The sequence below is a fragment of the Rhopalosiphum padi genome, chromosome 3 (assembly GCF_020882245.1).
Source record: "Rhopalosiphum padi isolate XX-2018 chromosome 3, ASM2088224v1, whole genome shotgun sequence".
Lineage (NCBI taxonomy): Eukaryota > Metazoa > Arthropoda > Insecta > Hemiptera > Aphididae > Rhopalosiphum > Rhopalosiphum padi.
The window spans coordinates 75,651,311-75,675,153 of NC_083599.1; the positions used below are offsets into that span (position 1 = coordinate 75,651,311).

The 23,843-nt window shown below is 29.6% G+C and overlaps 2 protein-coding genes and 1 pseudogene across 2 annotated transcripts; all 3 read right to left on the reverse strand.

The window, feature by feature from the left end:
• Positions 1-2,103: 2,103 nt before the first annotated feature.
• Positions 2,104-3,155, reverse strand: LOC132923984 (uncharacterized; annotated as a pseudogene).
• A 10,479-nt stretch (positions 3,156-13,634) lies between these two features.
• On the reverse strand, positions 13,635-14,123 carry LOC132924071 (uncharacterized). Its single transcript, XM_060988152.1, has 2 exons — positions 13,976-14,123; positions 13,635-13,906 (listed from the first exon to the last, which is right to left on the reverse strand). The coding sequence occupies exons 1-2, from the start codon at positions 14,121-14,123 to the stop codon at positions 13,635-13,637; spliced, it is 420 nt and encodes a 139-aa protein (XP_060844135.1).
• Positions 14,124-14,566: 443 nt separating this feature from the next.
• LOC132925727 (KRAB-A domain-containing protein 2-like) lies at positions 14,567-15,397 on the reverse strand. Its single transcript, XM_060990095.1, has one exon. It carries the CDS (start codon positions 15,395-15,397, stop codon positions 14,645-14,647), a length of 753 nt encoding a protein of 250 aa, XP_060846078.1. The 3' UTR covers positions 14,567-14,644.
• Positions 15,398-23,843: the final 8,446 nt, after the last annotated feature.

A 23,843-nucleotide genomic window follows, 5' to 3' on the forward strand; every position in this document is an offset into this window, starting at 1 on the left:
AATTATATGATGCATGCATAATTATATTTGTATTGTCAGCATAACAAAATATTATTAGCATTAAAAAATGAAATTTTAAAATCAGAATTTATTTTTTCTATTATTATTTTAAAGGCGTAAGAAGGTAGACAGTGCATCATGTTTACAGGAAAACGAATGCTCAATTATTATTGAAAATAGTATAACAACTGAAACTAATGTTTTAACACCAACAAATAGTAAAAGTGATGAAGTTGAAAAGTATTTTCTTCATAAAGAAATTGAAGAATTAAAAAAAGAAAAATTGTTTCTTAAAAATAACCCTTTTGGTTACCACTCTATTGAATATGATAACAAATTATTTGAGTTTTACTGTGGTATTAGTAAATCTATGTTTGATATAATTGTTGATTTATGTTCAAAAGTTTCTTTTAAATATTATTATGATTGGAATGTAGAAAAATTCTGTTTAAAAGACCAAATCCTTATGACTCTTATAAAACTAAGATTGAATTTAGCTTATCCAGACTTAGCATTTAGATTTAAGACTAGTGAATCCACAGTAGGTAATATTATATTAACATTAATAAGTGTTCTTCATGAAATTTTATTTATTAACTTAATGAATACAGTACCTTCATAAAATAAGAATCAAAATTGCTTACCAGAATGTTTCAATAATTTTCAAAATTGTAGAATCACATTAGATTGTACTGAAATTTCATGTGATATTCCTAAATCCCTGTTGGATCAAAAGCTAACATATAGTTCTTATAAGAATAAAAATGCATTGAAAGGGCTTATTGGAGTGGCTCCTAATGGTGTTATTACTTATGCCAGTAAATTTTATCCTAGATCCACTTCTGATAAAAAAATTGTAGGCCACTGTGGAGTATTAAATATATGACAACCAGGTGATTTAGTGTTCCTAAATAAAGGCTTCCTAATTTCAGACTTAATGCCTCCAGAAACTTCCTTAAACATTTCCCCTTTTCTTATGTCTCCGCAATTCACTCCAAGTGAAGTTCTGAAAACAAAGAGCATAGCTAGAGCCAGAATTCATGTTTAAAGGGTGATGGTTAGGCTAAAAAAGTTAAAAAATTTAACACACATACCAAAAGCACTTTATACAAAATCATCTTTAGTATTTAAATTATGTGCTGCATTAGAAAATTTCCAAAATCCAATAATAAAAGAAGTTGATCATCTGTTTGTAAATAATGACAACACATAAAATATAAATTCCAATATTCAGTTTTTATTTGTTAAAAAAATTATAATATAATGATGATTACGTACTATGTATACAAATATTAATACTAATAACATTTTTTTAAATTATATTATTTAATTATTTATTATATAACGGATATAAATTTTATAATGAAATTGTAAGTATTATTAATCCATTTGTTATAAATTATAATTATATTATTAAATTAATCCAAGTATATATTATAATATGCATATATATATAAAATGTGATATACAAGATATACATTTTTTTTTGTATAAAAATTAAAATATAAGGAATTAATTTAGGATAGTAAAAATGTAATAAGATATGAATATTTGATGACCAATTTGGATCTGTTACTATATTGTTTAAAATTATTTTATTATTTATTATTTATATATATATATATATAAATATAAATATATATAAAGGATATACATTATATAATGAAAATGTAAGTTGTATTAATCCATTTGTTATAATTATATTATGAAATTAACCCAAATATATATTTTTTTTATTTTTTTTATAAGAAATTCCTAGACATAAGGCTATCTATTCCAAGTATATAAAATGTGATAATATATAGAAGGATATACATTTTGTTATGTATAAAAATTAATTGTCTGTTAAAATATAAGGTATGAATTTATGATGATAAAAATCTAATAAAATATCAATATTTGATGACCAATTTGGATCTTTATACATTTTGAAAGCAACTAAAGATTTAGTAGTCCATATAATAAGAATTGCAGAAGACATTTTTGTCATGTGCATTTGACCTTGTATTTGGTCATAATATTCATCGTTGGAATTTAAAACAAAATCATTTTTATTTAAATCAAAGTTAATGATGTAATCATTTGAATTTGAAAGTGCAATTTTTAAGTCTTCATTCTGAAATTTATAAGGACACTTAACTTCACTGCAATAAGAAGAATTTTCATCGAAAAGCAAACCATCTGGACTGGCTTCCAAAAATCCAGATTCATGTAACCAAATGCCAGTTTTAGTCACAATAGAATTGTTAGCCTTCTCAAACTCATCAATTGCAATACTTTCATGTGTTTTCCCCCATTCAATCGATTTAACTCCATCCACAAAATATTTTCCTAAGAGACCTTTAAAAAGTGAATTAGGATATCGATTACTTTTGACTGATTTTATTATTTTATGAAAATTACTCGAAGTAAGACGAAATTTCCTAGAAAGACACCATTTTACATTTGCAGATTGCCCTATGGTCTTTGAAGCTATATCTTTAACCTGTTTAAAAGATAACTTACAAATGTCAGACAACATTTGAACACTATTTTTAGAATTTCTAAATTCTGAAGAATTAAGAATATTTTCCAATAGAAGAATATCACTTAAATCCTGAACTGAAGGTTCTGGACTTAACAACCATGAAAATCCAACTGTTTGATTAGTTGCTGTTAATTTATCAAAGCATAAAGCTTAAAAATCAATATTACACACAATATCAGTAACAGCTTTAAAATTATTCAATACTTCGTCATTTTCTCTTACAGATTTTTTTGACCAGCTGCATGATATATCAGTTACAGATATATTATTATGCCCATGTAAAAGAAGAGAAACCATATGATGACATTTTGTCAAACCTGTCGGACATGTACAGCTGGCATGTTCAATACTTTTATCTTTGAAAAATATCTATAAAGATTAAATATTATATTTATTTTAGGGATCATATTATAAATGATACAATCAAAATTACAAAGTTATTTACCTTAACATCATACAATTTATTTTTCATACTTGCATGCACTTGACCACTAAGTATACTCACATCAGGTATGTAATTAAAACTTTTGACATAGCCACATTCAAAAGAATTTTCTCCTTTAGAAAATATTTTTTTATCATCAATAAAATTAATGGTGCACGAAAGTTTGATGCTGTTTGACGTCATATTTTTTACTGGAATAAATTAATTTTCCTACATTAGTAAATTGACTAATGAAGGATAATATATATTATACTCACTTCAAGAAGGAAATCTGACACTACAGTATATTGACTCTAATATCTTTTAATTGGTTTTTAAGGGTATTTATATCTAATATACTGGAGTGAACGAAACCTTGTAGGGCCATATTTATTATATTTAGTAAATTTTCTGTTTCAAATGCGTATTGTGTTAAAATGATATTTAATAATGATATTCTTTCTTCTAGTGCTGTTTTAAAATTTAAGATACCTATTGCAGCTTTCTCTGCTTGCATTTCATGAAGTAGATAACTGTATTTGTCGGCTAAATTAATATCATTTTTATTTATTTCTAATAGCGATGAGTTTACGTTTGATATAATTGATTGCATAATTTGTATTTGTACATCAGATAATTTAGAAACGCGTGAATTTGAAATTTCAAGATCTCTTATTTTACTGTAAAAATATTCTGCGTCGGTGTCGTCACATACACCGAATAGGACGTTAGATACTCTCCCAACTAAATTGATTAGACCTCTCTTGGTACGGTAATTGTTTTTTGGTTGATCTATAATTTTCATTATATGTTCTTTATTACTACTAATTTCTGATAAAAAGTTATATGCTTGATAATTATATTGGGAACAAAGTTGTTGTAAAGAATCTATCTCAAGGGATTTACTCATTTCACAGGACTCTTCAAAATTTACCTACATGTCTGGGGTTTCGTGCGTATAGTCAGTCACAGAACACGGCACCGGACGCGTACGGTTATAGTCACAGAACACGGCACCGGCCGCCTGGTAATAATAAACCGAAGGTCGAGAACAATACGTGAGATTCGGACATTTTCTCGGCTTTACAGAAAAATAACCATTGTAACGCATTGGACACGACCCATTTCAATATATACTTCCCGCAGTTCTTTTCATTTCTAAAACGACCCGTCACACAATTCTTAAGGGGTGGCACTGTATAAAACATTGAAAGCAACAATAACATCTAAAATGCAATACGTATAAGAGCCATGGTACAAATACCACCCACAATCTAAAGTGTGTGTGCAAGGGTTCCTAACACCCCCGGGGTTAAATGAAAGTTCATTGCCTATTGCAAACTATATTATTCTAGGCAATGGATTTTCATGATTTGGATTGTCTACGGTTTCATATATTATCTTACCTTCTATTGGGTTTTTTACAGAATTAGATGTTTTACAATGTTTGTTTTTGATTATTAAATATAAAATTATTATTATTACTAAACCTATACTGATGATACTTATTGTTATAATTATGTATAATTCATTACCTATTGTGCCCATAACATTACTACTTGTTTTTGTGTATTTTAATTCTTCTAGTGATTTGGAGTATTCTATTAGTTTGAATAAATTTTTTTTTACTATAGAATTACCTTTATCTGGAATATTTGAATTTTTTAAAATTCTATTTGTAATGTTTAATTTAGTTTTCCAGTTAATTGAAACGTTTAGTTGTGGAATAAAGTCTTTATACATTTTTGTAGTTATTTTTCTTTTTGCTATTAATAATGTCCCGTCATCAGTATTGGCTTCACATTGATTGTCTAAATCTAAAATGCCTGTGCCGTTTATACTTACTACTATTGTTTCTGAATTATTTTTACATTTAATGATAATATTATCCCTAATCGTAACATATATCCAAGAATTTGTATTGTCTAACCTATGCCATATACTAAAATTAAAATTAACATTTTTTAAGTTACACAAATTAGGTAATATACCTGGCTTTCTAAATATTGTTAGCTCACAGGATTCATCCAAATGATGTAACTGTTGATCATAAGTACATAATAACGTATTCATCATTTGTTTACATTTTGATATTTGTATTTCACTTAATTCTAAGTAATATAATCTAGATTTATCTATAGCTATATAATCAGATTTTGGAGCTATCATTACATAGTCGTTATCGTATATGTTAACAGGTAAAGGTATGTTTTTATATAATATAAATTCATAACTGTTAACTATAGGTATTTCTATGACGAAAATTAATACATTTTCTATATATACTATGTTAGTTGTAATTAGTCGTAACAATTCTGATATTCCTGAATTATCTAAATCTATTGGTATGCCTTCTCCTATGGGTAATTGTGTTTTAATATCTTTATCATGTTACCGATTTTATTGTATTTTTCATTATAGTTTGTAATATTAATATAGGTTAAGAAGCGCCAGTGAGAGTTGTATATCCGTAAATTGTTTATTGTGTGAAAATAGATTCCTGATGAGTTGTATATTGGAGTTAGATTGAATGAATTTGCCATCGTTTTTCCAAAAACAATTCTGAAAATGAGAAGAAAAAAAAATGTAAGAAGATTGGAAAAACAAAATGATATAATACGGCTTTGAATATTTTAATAAACAAATTTATGAGTAATTATTATATTTGCATTGTGTGTTATGAATTATTGAATTTTAATTTGCAAGTTTTATTTCATTTTTGTGTAATTTTATTTCCTTTCTGCCTCGTTGAATTGTTATATTTTCGTTGTTATTTAATTGTATTACATTGTAAGGGCCCACCCATTTTGGTCCTAACTTTCCCTTCTGTTGGTGGTTTTTTACCCATACTTGGTCTCCGACTTTTACATTTACTTGTAGTTCTTTTTGATCGTACTTTTTCTTTGTTTTCTCTTTGTTTTTTATTATATTATTTCTGGCTGATTTACATGTTTCCTGAAGTTTTTGTTTTAATTCATATGTATAATCATCGTAGTTATATCTTGCTTGCGGTGTTCGACTTAATGTGTGAGGGACTGTAGCAGGAAAACCGTAAACAAGTTCATACGGTTGATGGTTAGTTGTTGTGTGAACTGTTGTATTGTATACAAATATAGCAAAAGCTACATAATCATCCCAATCTGTTTGGTTTTTATTGACATAGTGTCTAAGATATTCTGCCAAAGTTCGGTGAGATCTTTCTAAACCGCTATTGGATTGTGGGTGGTATGGTGTAGTATTCATTTTTTCTATTTTAAGTAGCTTGCAGCATTCTTTGAATATTTTACTCATAAATTCAGTGCCGCAATCAGTTACAATCGATTCAGGTATGCCATGTTGACATATAAATTTTTCAACAAATGTTTTTGCTACCGAGTTAGCATCATGAGTTACTAATGGAAACGCCGCTGAAAATTTGGTTAGATCATCTTGAATGGTAAGTATATATGAATGACCTTCATTTGTTGTTGTTAACGGTCCCACAATGTCAAGAAATATTTTTTCGAACGGTTTTTTGGCCATTGTTGTAATTACCATGGGTTGTTTGATAGTCCTGTTCATGCTTTTGTTTTGCTGACATGATTGACAAGAAGCTATGAATTTTTTAACATTACTTTTAAGTCCTTTCCATTGGTGATGTAATTTGATTCGCTTGATTGTCCTTGACACGCCTTGATGACCGCCAAGTGGAGCATTATGAAATTCTTCGATTATCTTGAGCTTTTCTTCTTCAGAATATTCGATGTCGACATAAATAATGATTTTTATTTTTGAATTTTTGAAAATGTACCTAATAATGGCTCGAACTTTTTCCCAGTTTAGTTTATCAAGTTCATTGTCGACTCTAGATAATCCGATTTTTGTAATATTGTTTTCTTCGCAAAAAGTTCGTAGATTAATGATGCATTTATAAAATGTTTCAAAAGTAGTTGTTTGTTGGCATAATTCTTTGGTGATTATAAATGCTAGAGATTTTTCATTATGTTGAATATGTGCGACTTCTGTGATTTCTTTGTTTTGTTCTTTTAATGTTTCAATTTGACCGAGTCTACTTCTGAATTCTAAGGCTAATCCTTGTGACATCTCAAAATTTTTTGATACACAAACTACAAGAGTTATGTCTTCAGGTGCCTCGAATATATCACCCTGGATTTCGATTACATTTGAATTTGTTATTAATGTTTTCTGTATATCTTCTTCGAATTTTTCGTATGTTTTTGTTCTGTAGTCATCTACATTTGATAATTTGTCGATTTTTGCTATTCGACTTAGAGCATCTGCGTTTGTGTTTTGCGTTCCTGGCTTATATATGATATTATAGTCATACTCTTCTAATTGTAGTCGCCACCTGGTCAAACGAGCTCCAGGATCTTTGACTCCAAATAACCACGATAATGGTTTGTGATCTGTCACAATGTTGAATTTGCACCCGTACACGTAGTGTCTAAATTGTTTAACTGTCCAAAGTATCGCCAGTAATTCTTTTTCTGTCGTATTATAATTGGTTTCCGCCTTATTGAGTGTACGTGACACGTATGCAATTGGTAGATCCGAGCCAATTTTCCCTTGCGATAAAATAGCTCCGATTGCAATATTACTTGCATCTGTGGTGATATTAAATGGTTGATTGGTTCATTTATTAAAATGTTTTTAAAGTAATTAAACGATTCTTGACAAAGATCTGACCAGATAAACTGTTGATTTTGTTTTAGTAAATTAGTAAGTGGCTTAGCTTTCTTACTGAAATCTTTGATAAATCTTCGATAATATCCTACTAGACCTAGGAAAGATTTTACGTCTTTTGCATTCGTTGGTGTGGGGTAGTTTACCATACATTGTATTTTCTTCGGGTCTGGTTTTACGCCTTGCTCTGTGATTACATGTCCGAGGTAGATTACTTCTCGTCGAAGGAATTCACATTTTGTCGGTTATAATTGTAGTCCATGTTTTTTGAATCTTTCAAATATTTGACGTAAATTTTGTTCATGCTCTTTGATTGTTGCTCCTATCACAATCACGTCGTCTAAATATACGAATGATTTCACACCATTTAAACCAATTAGGATTCGGTTCATCAACCTTTGAAAAGTTGCTGGTGCGCCTTTTAGACCAAAACACATCCTATTGAATTCGAAATGCCCTTTTTCCGTGCTGAAAGCGGTTTTGTGCTTATCTTCTGGCTTTAGAGCTATTTGATGATACCCACTTGCCATGTCTAGGCATGAGAAATATTTGGCTTTTCCTAACTGATCTAAGATCGTTGATATGTCTGGCATTGGAAATGCATCTCCCACAGTGATTTCGTTAAGTTTACGAAAATCGATTACTACCCTATATTTTTGGATACCTGATGCGTCTGTTTTCTTTGGTACTACTAATAATGGTGCGTTCCATGGACTGTCACTGGGGCTAATTATTCCATCTTGTTCGAGTTGTTCAATTTGTTTATCTATTTCTTTTTTTTGAGAATAAGGGAGACGATATGGTCTCTGAAATATGGGTTGGTTTGTTTCTGACGTTTTGATTTCATGTTGTATTGTTTCTGTGCAGGATAATGTATCTCCTTCAAGAAAAAAAATGTCTGAATATTCACTGCATAATCTTTCAATGGATTCTTTTTCTTCATTGTTCATGTGATCGCATCTAAGATTTTCTTTTAATAGTTGAATACGATTATTTGCATTTTTTGGAATTTCTTTACTTTGTGTAAATTTTATAGGTACTATTTCAAAAGTTTCATGAGATAATTCGTTTAGATTTGGAATTTTCACAGTTTGTGGGTTTTCTGTTGGATTTATTACAGCAATGAGTATTTGATTTTGTTTTATTTCGTTTAAGACATTTCCACAGATTATATGTTCATTAATGTTTTGGGCATGAATAAGAATACTTTGTGAATCAGTTATAGGTTCGTTTAATATTCGTATAGGAATTATCGCTTCGCTTCTGGCTGGTATGGTTGTTGTGGCATTGTCAGGATAAGTTATTTCCTTCTGATCTACGTTGATGATGATTTTGTTTTCTTTTAGAAAAGGTTTACCCAAAATTCCATCCCCGTCAATTGGAAATCACGATGGTACCACATGAAATTCGGTTTCAAAAGTTTGGTTCTTATCTGAAATCATAAGTACAACACCACCCATAGTGTTGACTAAGCGGTCGTTTATTCCTTGTAACTGATAAATATTAGTATCCGAAACTAGAACTTCGTCATGCAATACGTCAAGTCGGATAAGGTTTAGTTTTGCGCCGGTATCTATTAGGAGTTTTGCATTTCCTGACGTACATTGTGAGGTTTGAAATATTGCATGGTCGTTATGTAATTTTATTGTAAATGGTAAGGTTCTTATTGTGTTTGGGCTATTATTTTTAAATCTTTGACCGAACGACTGCCCGAGGCATTCGGTCCCGATCCGTTTCCCGAATAATTTTGTTGATTTCCTTTATCACCTTCTTGTTGATTATTTTTTCTTTCATCCGCTCCTTTTTTTTTATAGCATTTTTCTATGGAATGACCAGCTTTTTTACAATATGCGCATGTCTCTTGCTTTGTATTTGAGTTTTTTTGTTTGCTGTTTTGCCCTGTGTCTATGCTATGATTTACATATCTACACTCATTCGTATTATGATTACTTTTTTGGCAGTTTTTGCAATATTTATTTGTGCTATTAGCGTTAGATTTATTTTGGAACAAACGTCGTGTTTCTTTATTTGATAAAAATATTTTTTCTTCTTCTAAGCTTACTTTCATAGCGTCTTCCAAAGTGGATGGGTTTCTAGATTTTATGATATTTCGGATGCTATCTGGTAATCCTTCAATGTAAGTAGTTAAAGTAGTTTCTTTGATATAGTCGTGCACTGCTTTAGCTTCTGCTATTGTTCTTTTGCTTGTACTGACATTACACAGCTCGTGTAATAATTTCTCGACTCTTGAAGAATATTCTTGAATAGTTTCTCCTGATTTAAATCGGGTTGTGGACAATTCTAGTTGAAGGTAACCTGGAGTTCGTTTAGCGCAAAATGTAACTGATAATAACTCCCTAAGTGAGTCCCATGATTTGACCTCTCGATGTTGTGTTATCGCAAAAGCTTTACCTGCTAATTTTGTTAAAATTGCCTGCAAAAGAATAGGGCGACATTCTTCATCTACAGTTTTAATCACAAAGTCACATGCACTAAAGAATGGATATACATCCTGTGGATTTTCTCCATTAAACTGCGGTACGAGTCTTATAGCTGTTTCTAAAGAAAGTAATGTTTGTTTATTATTCGCCATTATGTTCGTTGGTTTTAAAATAGTGTTTTTATCGTTTAAGTCTATTAATTTGTTTTATTTTGTAACCTAGTTAATGGTTTATTAGACGGATTATCAGGTACAACCGTTCGGTGGGGACGAAATCAGGATCTAATTCAGTTGAATCAGAATTGCTACCCTCACTATCAATCGTATGAGTTGACATGCATTAATATTCTTATGTATATATATATGTATATAAAAAGTGATTATAATATTAATTTGTTAATATTACGTTAAAGTTTTATAATAAATTAATAACTTACAGTAATACTAGTATAGTTCTTATGCTTAACGTATACATGCTGTTTGTTGTTGTTATTGATTGATACGGCTGATTATCAGTGATAGATTGTCACAATGTAAACACCGTAGCTGCTCTCGTGACGTTCCTGGACGCTCAGCGGTCCCACTCCGTTGGTTTGACCCACTTAGATTTTCTGTCACGGTCAAGGATAACGACGGCGGCGTTGACGACGACAGCGACTCGTGACGGATGATGAGTAAACGTCACAATCGAAACGATTTTAATATCGATGTTGATGATTGCAATGTCGCACTCCGGAATGTTGTTGACGTTGCGTAATACACTATACACGGTGTATTATGCTACGTATAAAGACACCATAGCATGAATGATGTATAGACAATAGACGTATATAATTATACGTATATTGTAAAGATACGTATTTGTTACGTATATAATTTTAAAATTTATATAAATTGACGACTGTGTCACCTGAGTAAAAGACAGACTTCGTTGTGTTAGAATACTCCGAAAAGGTACCGCTGCCACCAGTTGTTATATACTCTTTCGGTTAAGGCCAAAAGGTATATATATGTTGTAAAAGAGTTCGTTCACTTACGGGTTGTATTCAAAACACTACACAAGGTCTGTTTAACTTTAAGAAAATATTTTATTAATTATTTTATTATAAGAATATTTTAACAACACGGTATTATACGAATCGGCTACTTATTCACGACTAACTCTTGCTTATTCTACGTTCTTGTCTTGGCGACGCAGTCGCTTACAAAAAAAATACACATATTGCTTACACTACTATATTATTGTATAATATGCTTACTAATCTAAAGTGTGTGTGCAAGGGTTCCTAAGAATGTACATAATACGCACCTATTCTAATTACTTAATATTAGGATTTAGGCCAAAAACACAATAAAAAAAAAAAACAACATTTAGTATCAAAAGAGATGAAAACAGAAATAGTGAAATGTGTACCATTAAAAAATATTCACAACAATTATTTAGCAAGCCATAGTTAATAAAAAATACAAATGACGTCATAATTTTGTTGCTGCTATATATATATATTATAATATACTCAGTACACAGTACACTTTATTACGTGAATATTACAAATCTCAGTTATAACTCAACTAAGTAATTTATTGGTTTAGACCTATTTTAACAATTTAACAATTTAAGATTTAAAATAATATCTTATTCATTGTGTTTACGCTGTGCGCAATAAGAGCAAATTAAAATATTATTATTATTATTTTCATTAACCTAATATTATTATCAACTTATTATTTATCACATTATTAAAATTGTGCGTACATCGGTGATTACCTACATGTCTGGGGTTTCGTGCGTATAGTCAGTCACAGAACACGGCACCGGACGCGTACGGTTATAGTCACAGAACACGGCACCGGCCGCCTGGTAATAATAAACCGAAGGTCGAGAACAATACGTGAGATTCGGACATTTTCTCGGCTTTACAGAAAAATAACCATTGTAACGCATTGGACACGACCCATTTCAATATATACTTCCCGCAGTTCTTTTCATTTCTAAAACGACCCGTCACACAATTCTTAAGGGGTGGCACTGTATATAAAACATTGAAAGCAACAATAACATCTAAAATGCAATACGTATAAGAGCCATGGTACAAATACCACCCACAATGAAGACGGTCACACGGTCTCTAAGCAGAAACTATACAGAGATCGATTTATTTTACTTGTCGCTGTATAGGGTAGAATAATTAAACGAGAAACACAAAGAAGACGACAAGATCTTGTGCAGTGCACGTGTATCGCTTACATAATATATTATGTATAATATTATACATGGTACAGGCAATGCAAATGTCCGGCTTTCTGACGCCGTATACTGCGTTACATTTGTTTAAAACATATATTATATTTTCCGTAATTAGATAATATTTCGGCACGTCGTAGAATGAATATTGTTAAGTAGGACCTACCTACCATTTTATAAAGTACCTATCCATAAGAACACACGTCGTGCGCAGTGGCGTAGCTATCATCGGGCAAAGCAGGGCAGTGCCCTGGGGCCCCTAGATCTTAGGGACCCTCAGAGCTCTTGGTAAGTTTTAAAAATACATCCGTAAAATAATTGAAATAAAATTGAAAAAAGGGTTGGATATTTTTAATATGATAATTGAATATTAGAAGTTTAATACGAACATTATGAACATTATGAACATTGTATACCTATAAATACACAGAATATCCCAGACAGCAATTTAGTAACGTTTATATTATAATAATAATGTATATTAAATTATGTTAAAATATTTAAATACAAGTCGCTTATGATTTCAATCATTGATACATTTAGATCGTACTATCCCTCCTTTAAGTATGCATATTAAATTTACTTTATACATTGCATATACTCTGCATATACTTTTAACTCCCATATTTATTGTAGATTTAACTCCGAAATTTCTATGTGTTTAGTATACAATAGATGGTAGAATAAAATAATACGTGCAGGCGTTTCATATGGTGGTGCACATTTTACCTACATATGTTCAAAAGTGTTCAGATCTCGTATAGAATTATCTCATCAATCATCACCGTGGCCTTTGGCCCAGTTAATATAAAAACACTTTTTAGAATCAACAAGGAAAATAAGTCTGCTGCTACAGATTATCGTGCTCATAAACACATTTAAACATGTACTATATACAATATACATATATTGATAAATATTAATATTATACCCAATCGCACTATGCTATGTACTTCAAAAATTAAAACTTATACAGTTATACATATATATATGTTACGGTGAAAGATGAATATTGGTGAATGTCGTCATTCTCCGGTGGATGACGTCTTTTACCAAAATGATTCGATTATATAGGTAAATGATGTAAAAACCAGATTTTAAATTCAAATGTACATCTTTCACCGGTCATTGATGTCATTTACCAAAACTAGTGGTAAATGATGATAAATCTCAAATAATACACTGATTGTTTTACTATAGGTACTATTTATAATAATGATTTATTGTTGGTGGATGTTTCATTTTTTATTTTAGGTATTTATTTGAATGGGATAATAGGTTGATTAAAAATAATAAAATACGTGCATATTACAAATTATTTATTTGTACAATTTTGGTTTCCATGACATTTTGAACTGCACAACATTTCCGCTGCATTGCAAGCACATTTTTTAGTACCACAACCAGTTTTGCAGTTGCATCGATTAAATCCTTGATGACCAGCTATTCCGTGTCCTGCGGCTTCTCTTAATGTTATTTCCCTGTCTTTAATTTTTTTCATGGCTTCATCTAGCTCTAGAAATTTTTCTTTACACGGAGAAATTTGTGCTCGTGTATATTTGTGTTTCAACACCCCATATTCTGTACCTGGTTCAAACATTCGGGTATTTATTTTATTTAAATTAAATAAAAATTATCAAATTAAAGTTGGCTTACATAATTTATACATGTCATTTTCGCATGAAATAATAACAGCAAGTAAATTACGCGGAGAACCTCGTGCTCTATCGACATCTGGTATTGGGACACGAACAGTTGTACCGACATCAAGCTTTGAAAATTTTTCGTTAGTCAATCTCAACATTTTTGACGCTTGTTTTTCAAGACAGATGACCGATTTTTGTCGTTGGTCTTTAATTTTTTCAATCCTTTTATCTGTAAATAGATGACGATTGCTATTTTTTTTTTTTTTTTGTAATTTACAAACTATTATTTTATACATTATTTTATTAAATATTAAAATATTAAATATACCATTAAATATGCAGAAATATGCAAGCATTTTTACCAAATTACATATAATAAATATTTAATAATTACCTATGTCTTTAGTATTTCTTAAATCATTTTCAGTCTCCAAGTTTACTTCATTTTCAAGATCTCCAACACTGACTAAATCGTCTTCTACTGCATTAATATGATCTGAATGGTTGCTGTTATTAAATAGTTCTTCAATATCCTCTTCTGACTTAAGTTTTTCTATTTCATCGTAAGGTATCCCTACTGAAGCTAACCCTGTTCTCGCTGTACAACCAAACATCGCCTCGTATGGTGATCTTCCAATACCTATTAAAAAAATTAATTAATTAATAAAAATAAAAATTATTAAAAAAAATTGTTTTTAGTTAATAGCTTACCTGAGTTCAAAGCCCGATTTTTTTGAAATTGCACAAATTTTAATGCCATTGGCCAGTCTTTTGATTTATTATCAGTCATCCAAGAAGCCAAAATTTCTTCAACGTCCCTATTCGCGCGTTCAATTGATCCTTGGGTCTGGCTATGACGAGGCTTGCCATGCACAATTTTGATGTCTCCCCACATTTCATTTAAATTTGTTATAATAGAATTAACAAACTCACGACCATTATCCGAGTGGAGTATAGCGGGTGCACCAAATATTGTATAAATATCTATCAAATTTAAAGCGATTTCTTCGGCCCTTTTTGTCTTCAGAGGTTTTAAAATAACAAATTTCGTTAAATGATCTTGATAATTCATTATATAGCGATAATTATTATAGTTTTGAGATTGCATGTCAATCAAATCAATTTGCGCTCTTGAATTAAATGCGGAATGTAGAATTGGTTTTGTCACAAGCCCTCTTTTCGGATTTGATTGTTTTACTTGACAATTACTGCATAAACCTAAATATGCCATAACTGCCTCCGTTGTCACATTACAATATTTTGTTTTTAACACAGCCATCATCCTATTTCTACCACCATGCCCTACTGATAAATGTGCGGCATGAATTACTTCAAACAACTCGTCTACTGTGACGTAATATAAAACGTCAGATTCATTATCAACTATAGGTTTAATCAATTTTTTCTTTTCCCCCAATTGACACAACATCATATTTACGTATAAGTCTTTTATTCGTTACCGTTTTTTTTAGTGTTCCAATTTTTAATTCTTTTATTTTTTGAATCTTGTTGTTGTATTCTTCAAAACTAAAATAAAATATATTGTCACCTCTCTTTTTACTGCTGACAATTTTGTCAATTGCTGCTTTAAATTTGTTCTCCATACTTTAATATTAAAATTAAATAAAACTATGACACTATAATTTAATCGAGCTTTTAATATATTTTGTTCACTGGTGACACAAATTTTTACAAATAATATTATTAAACACACACTCGTCGCATATACAACTCGCTATAATATGCCCGTAGATACTAACTAATAAACTAAAAGATTATCTCATATTATTACTTGGGTTATCGGACGTTATTGCTAGTTGGGATTTTCGTTTATCTATCTACTTCCGTCATGATATTTTCAACTAACGAAGCTTATTCAGCACCTACACGCTTATCGCTGATCGTTCACATCGACATAAAAATATTGAACCATCATTCTCCAATTAAACTGGTGATTGACGACAATAACCGGAGAATGTCTGCATTTACAACGTTTACCAATTTTTAGGTAAATGATGTCATTTACCGGGGAATGACGTCTTTTACCCTCGTTTACATCATTTACCGTAAACATATATATTATATAGAAACCTATTCTGACCTTCAGAGTATAAACAATATAATACGTTTTTATGTTTCTATTCCGTGATTACCAGTTTATATGATTTTAAATTAACGAAAAATTAATAGCGTGTTTAATACTAGTCCAGTACATATCTGCTTTGATTCTGTATAATGAAACAGTCTGTATTTTTTCTTCACATGAAAAAAATATATATTTTTAAGAAAAAAATGTTAACGGATGTAGGGATTGTACACGCATTTATAGTTATTCTGTATAGACGCCAATGGACATATTATTACAATTTATATAACAATAATAAGTAGGCGGGTGTCTTCTAATGTATTTTTTCGGTCAAAAATAATCAATAATGGACTTAATATAATACAATACGTACGAATGTGGTATCTTTTAAATCGCATGCCCTTATATGGTGAAAAAGAAAATGTACATTCGATTATATTATAAAGAGCGGAAATGCCTTCGTTTATTATACATAAAGTGTGGTTCAATGGGTACCCATATTGTAACAATTGTGGAATTATAATGCACCGCTCAGTCAGGGGTGATATATTTCGGGTAGGCATTCTTTTCTCACCAAAGGCGACCGCCGATCTCTACTAGCGCATTTAAACTTTTGTGTATTATGTTTTGATGTAAAGAATACAGGTGCCCGCTGTTATAGGAATCCCGCGCACAATGATTGTGGTGTGGGGCGGTGTTTGTCACAGTCGGCCCCGTGCGTGTTTGTTCAAAATAAAAATAAATTTTTTACGCTTATAATATACATACATATATACAACACTAATAATATCATATACGACGCAGTTTTTCGATTGAATTTCGAATTCCTATATTTTATAATTTTATATTTTATCTTATACCGAGTACTTGTGTATCTGACATCTAAAGCATATAATTATTAAAATTAGTGACAAGATGATGCGATTCAAGCTAGGTATTAAACGTTATCGATAGTTTTTTTTTCTTCATGTACGAAATATGTACCTATTATAATTACTTAACATTAAGATTTAGGAAAAAAACACTAAAAATATTTAGTACACAAAAAGAATGAAAACAGAAATATCATTAAAAAATATTTATAACAATTATTTAGCAAGCCATAATTAATAAAAAAACTACGGGTGACGTCATAATTTCGTTGCCTCCATATACTAAGTATACAATACACTTTATTACGTGAATATTACAATTCTCAGTTATAACTCAACTAAAAAATTTATTGGTTTAGACCTATTTAACAATTTAAGGTTTGCAATATTACAATATCTTATTCATTGTTTTTGCGCTGTGCGCAATAAGCGCAAATCAAAATATTATTATAATTATTTTCATTAAACTAATATTATTATTAAATTATTATTTATCACATTATTCAAATGATGCGCTCATCGGGGATTGCATGTCTAGGGTTTCGTGCGTATGGTCAGTAACAGAACACGGCACCGGACGCGTACGGTCAGTCACAGAACACGGCACCGGCCGCCTGGTAATAATAACTAATAAGTCGAAGAATGAGAGCAATACGTGAGATTCGAACATTTTCTTGGCTTTATAGAAAAATAACCACCGTAACTCACTGCAGGCGACGAGTGACGACCCATCTCAATATAAATTTCCTGCAGTTATAGTTTCATTTCTAAAACAACCCGTCAGTCACGAATTCTTAAGGGGCCGTACGACACTGTAGAAAACATTGAAAGCAACAATAACACCTAAAATGCAATACGTATAAGAGCTATGGTACAAATACCACGTACAAAGAAAACGGTCACACGTCGTAGAATGAATATTGTTAAGTAGGTCCTGCCTACCATTTTAAAAAGTTTCCATAAGAACGCATGTCGTCCAATGTTTACCGTAGAAAAAATCATTGTTGCCATCGTCTGAGTACTGTAAAAGGTAAATTACAAAAATGGAATTTGTAGGTACATTGTTGTTGTTGTACTTGGCGGGTCTACATAAAATCGGGCGCCAAGATTCTGTCGGTAAACTGCACCATACAATATATAATATAATATATGAGGTGTTTCTATACTTACCCACTGGAATAAAAGGACTGTTTTTGTATTTCTGCGGTAGTGATATTGTGTTATATGGTACTTAATACCATACTAAAAATTATACTAAATTTGCACATTTTGTTTAGCACATAATTAAAAACTAAAAACGTTTGTAAATACACGTATACACTTTATTAGTTCACAGTATATTACACATGCATTTATGTACTGTACATTAAAATAGGGACTGATTACGAACAAGCAAAACATATTAATACTTATGATATTTTATTAATACAATTAGTGTAATTTATGGTATAAAACTTTTTATGGGTAAATAAATGTTTTGGATATTTTGAATGTGATATTAATATATTATTATAAACCAGTGGTGGTCAAATTTTTTTGTCCGCAATCTGTGTAACCGTGTATGTATATACGTATATAATAATAATTTAACATAATCCTATTATATAATATAATATATAATATTATAAACTAGAAAATTCGTGTGAACGCTGTACAGTCAGACGTCGAGAAGGGGTAAACGCGTTGCATTTTACGAAATATTATTGAAATATATAATTTCGAATACATCGTAAATTTTTATATTTGATATAGGTAGGTACTCTACATTCGACGTTTGTCGTCCAGGCATCCGGTTTCGGGCATTCAACATCGCCGCCACCACCGAAACTCCGCTGTACAGATGTATGTGTGTTAGTGAGAGTGTTTGACCTTGTGCGCATGTCTGTATTTGTTCGCAGTACTTGTCGATGAGGGTGGTTGAGTGGGCTGACCGATCGATGGGTGAGCAGGAAGGTCGGAGGGCAGTTCAGCAAATAGAATTTCCGTTCGCCCGATGCTCCGGTAGGCTCCTGTCCTAATAGGCCTTCGACGCGTAATCGGTGGTGGAAACCACCACCACCAGTTTGACGCCGAAGAAGCCGCCGCCGCAGCCAGGGCATAAAAGGGGGTGCGTAGGAGCGCCGATCGCCATTTATGTCTCAACAGTCACCTTTATTTTCAAGAATATTTTTTACACGTAAGTACTCCACGATTTCCGAACATTATTTTTTTGTCCCATGACATATTTTATACTCTCTTGCCTGTCGTTTATATTTTATTCAGGAATTTTTCAAATAACATTTTTCGTATCATTTCAGCTCTGCATCAACATGAAATTATCCATTGTAAGTTTGTTCGTAATTATTATTCACTATATATGTACAGGCGATGCCGACCTATGATGCACCCGACGCGATTCCGCAAACAACACCAGAAAAAGCACAGCATCAGCTCCCGCATAAAGAAGGTAAAAAAATTATAATCTTTATCGTTATAAAATATTTATAGATATTATTTTTTGTGCAATGTATATTTTTATTTATTGTTAAGACTTATTACTTTATTTTACCATTACCAATGTTATTATTTTATTTTGTTTTATTATTTCTAAACATTATATATTATTGATTTGCTTTTAATATTTTATATTTTTTTTCTACTGTGATAGTTGTAAATACTTTATAAGTACTTCTTACAATCTAATATTTCACAATTTTACTCCCACTAAAAATAAAAAATAATAATAATGGTAAATTGGTAATAAAATGATATAATATGCTGAGGATATTATTTATTATATAAACTTAATGATATTTAATTTTAAGCTTATATTATACCTAGTAGCAAAAAAAATATTTTTTAAATGTTTAAAAATAAAGTTAAAAATGGTTTATGCATTATTTTATAAATGTTAATAAAATGTTCAAATGGCCTTATTTCCAATCAAAATAAAATGTTAAAACATTATTTTAAATACATTTGATTCATATTATTTGAAAACAATATTTTTAAAAAAATTATTTAAATGATTACAAATGATTAAAAATCTCAAAAATCATTAAAAATTATTTTTAATACTTAACAATTGTGAGAAAAAGCATTTTTTAATATTTTAAAATGAAAAACAGATATTTAAAATACTCATTGTATTTCAATTTTTATATCTATAAATAATTAGAAAAATAATAGTCATAATATGGACAAATTCTTTGTTCCTTTATTAATAAATTGTAATATTTAAATAACCAATAATAAGTCTGCTTCTGTGATGTGAATAATATTATCAAAAAAAAAAAATAATAAAAATAACAAAAATTAAAATTAAATAAGTTAGTTTGTGCCCGTTTGATCGTCATGTTTTTGGTTGTTAGAATTTCACTGAGATGGTAACATTTTGTGTTGATAAATAGTAATGTGTCCAGTGTTATCTTGTTTTTTTTATACGATTTTAACCCTTTAAAAATGTTTATATATGTACATTAATTATTACAATAAATTTAAATGATATATCTTTTTAAAATTATTCATATAGTTGCATTTTGTTTAGATTTAAAATTGGAACATCAATTAAAATACTATTTTGTAGATGTGAAAAATTTTTTTTTTCAATTGCAATCATTGTGATTTTTATCATTTACACTCAGCCATAAAAAACGATTTTAGGTGAAAACTTATTACATAATATGTTGCATGCGGGTTATAAGAGAAAAAACAAATATTGCACTAACATACTCTTAAATATGAAATATGTAAATGATTATTTATTTTTTATTAACATTGGCACGCAAGTAACTATCGCTTTTATACCTACTTATGTAATAATGTCATATTTTTATACATCACTTCATACAAATGAATAACAATAATTAATGAATATATTTACAAGTGATGGGTGAAAAATTAAGGAAGAAGAGGTGCAGTTGGTTCTCCGATCCAACAACAACAACAGCAGGGTACAGCGACCCAAATTTTGGTCATCCCCCAAAAGCCTGGGATCCCGTGGAACCATTTGAAAAGAACAATAAATACTTTGGAACGACACGCAGCCCCCAATAAGAAGATAAGAAGATTACAAACTAAATATGTTTACCCTGTTCAATATTAAAATTCTTAACAAATTCTAATTTTTTGCCTAATATTAAATTTAGTATGAATTACATTAATTAAGCATTACAAAAATAAATAAATAAATCGATTATTATTATCTGTATCTTCTTGTTTATTTTCAACATAGAACCTTGTTATTTTCTTCAAGTGGTATGAACACCAATGATCTGCTTTACTGCTATCTAAAAAAAATGTAGTCAGTTAAATATATATATTGGTTGGATAATAACTTGTGAATTTAGTGTTTGATAAGTAGTTAAATAATATGAATTAGTAACATTTGTCAAAATAATCTAAAAACGATCGTTTTATAATTTTTATGAAGTAACAGGTTTAATGAAAAAATAAGAATAATTTTGTTAATCTAGTAGTCAACAATAAACTAGTAGTTCAACATAAAACCTTGTTATTTTACCCAAGTGGTATGAAAGCCAATGATCTGCTGTACTGCTATCTAAAAAAATGTATAATATATATATTATATAGAAACCATTTCTGACCTTCAGAGTATAAACAATATAATACGTTTTTATGTTTCTATTCCGTGATTACCAGTTTATATCAGGGGCGTCATTTCAACTTTTTTGTTGTTGGTGCCAAAATTTTTGCAGGCCATCCAAATCATTACCAGGCAACATGGACATTTTTTTTTTTTTGGTGGATAAGGGGGTGGTTTTAAGTGGTGACAAAAACAACTGAAAATTTTTGTTTAATTTATTTAATATGTCACCTATATTAGTATAAAAACATCACAATATTATTACTTTTTTTGAAGTAGTATGTGTAGGTACTTTTAATGAATTTATATTATATTGCTGATACCAGTGGTATTTGGTAAGTAAATTTATGGGTAAAAAGCACCTTAATAATATTTATCTGAACCTAACCTATACATTTTTATCCCTGCACACTCAAAATAAATAATATAGCTAAACCTGAAATTTGTCTTATTGGTTCCCTTGTTCAAAATTTTACAATATACTTAATTCATATTTCTAAATTTTCCACTTCTAATTTAATTTAACAACTTAAATTCAATTTAATAACAAACCATTTAGTTACACAAATAAAAACATTTATTATAATAAAGCAATAATTATAATCCATAGGTAGTATATTACATTAGCGGATATCTTCGATTTTTTAATTTTGAAAATGAATCTACAGTATCATTTAGATTAATTTTATTTGCCTCTTCTTTCTCCACACTAACCATCAATAAGTCACTTAAGCGTTCATCTCCCATGGTTGATTTAATATAAGACTTGACTCTCTTAAGTGAAGAAAAAAATCTTTCATTAGAAGCTGTACTTATAGGTAAAGTTAGAACTAAAGATATTATTTTTAATGTTTCTGAAAAAGCAACTGGAAAATCTTTTAAGCAGGAAATAATGTCACTTAAATTCAAATTGGTTATATTTTTTTTAAGAATCAAGGATTTTGCAGAAGGAAATTCGGATAACATTTTAGACTCATTAAATTGAAAATAACTATAATGGTTTGTAAAGAATATTAAATGAGGGCAGTTAGGATTAAAAAAATTATTGCTGGTTACATCAAAAATTTCAAACAGCTTAAACAAATCTTTGCTTTTCTCTGAAAATCTTTCATTCAGCTGTTGAAGAAACCTGAAAAATATAATACTTATGTTATTACATCAAAAACTAATCCATAGAGTTGAAATATCTACTTTAACCCTTTATAGGGCAGAACAAAAAAAATCGTCAGATTATTCTAAAAATTGGTGTACATGCACTATGGAGTACACTGATTTTGGGAAAAATATTGGAAAATTTTTTATTTGTTTTGCATGGTTGGAAAAGCGGTGGGAAAATAGTTTCCCTTTGCTCCTTTACGACCATGGGATTTACTGAACGGGCAATGGTAATATATTTCCCACTTATGCGGTTACTTAGATAAATATATAAGACTCATTCAAACTAATATAAATATTAAAAAAAAAGTAAATAATATTATGTTATTAAAATCAAACAATATATTTCTGATAAAACAAAACATTACAAACCTCGTTTAAAAAATAATATAATCAATTACTTGGTATAGTTTACAAATCATAATGTTATTCTTTTTATTTCTTTTTATAAATGTAAGAAAAAAAATTGATAAAAAATAAATAATAAATATACATCCTTTCAATAAAATCAACCAATAAATTTCTAATGAAATAAAATTAAAAAACAAATCTCATTAAAAAAAAAACAATTAATTACTTTGTAGTTTGTACCTATAGTTCATAAATCACAGTTTTTTTCATTTCTTTATGTAAATGTAAGAACAAAAAATTGATAAAAAATAATAATAAATATACATCCTTTCAATAAAATCAACCAATAAATTTCTAATGAAATAAAATTAAAAAACAAACCTTATTTAAAAAAAAACATTATCAATTACTTTGCACCTATAGTTCATAAATCACAATATTATCACAGTATTTTAATTTCTTTATAAAAATGTAAGAAAAAAAATTTGGTTTAAAATAATAATTATGTACAATATTAATAATAAAACAATACACTTCTGAAATTTTCCATATAAATAATGAAAAGTAATAAAATATAATCAGTTCTAGGTAGGTTTGTGATAGGGTTCAAAACATTGTTTGCATAGTGTTATTTCACATGTAGAACAAATCATATTTGATCTTTTTTCTTTAGCTTTCGTGCTACACATTTTACATCTTCTATACTTATCAATGAACTTTGGCATATGATCAACACCTGTAAAATTATGATTGATGGAAAGTTTTTTTTTTTTTACTTCTTTGTTCGTGGGGTGAAGATGTACACTTTTTTCTGCATGAAAAATTTCCA

What these genes read in the sequence shown, in the direction of transcription:
- LOC132925727 (XM_060990095.1), bottom strand. Translation starts at nt 15,397, where the DNA reads ATGATGTTGTGTCAATTGGGGGAAAAGAAAAAATTGATTAAACCTATA.
- LOC132924071 (XM_060988152.1), bottom strand. Translation starts at nt 14,123, where the DNA reads ATGTTGAGATTGACTAACGAAAAATTTTCAAAGCTTGATGTCGGTACA. An exon ending in AAATGACATGTATAAATTAT is followed by an intron (nt 13,907 to 13,975) that starts GTAAGCCAACTT and finishes TGTTTGAACCAG; the next exon opens with GTACAGAATATGGGGTGTTG.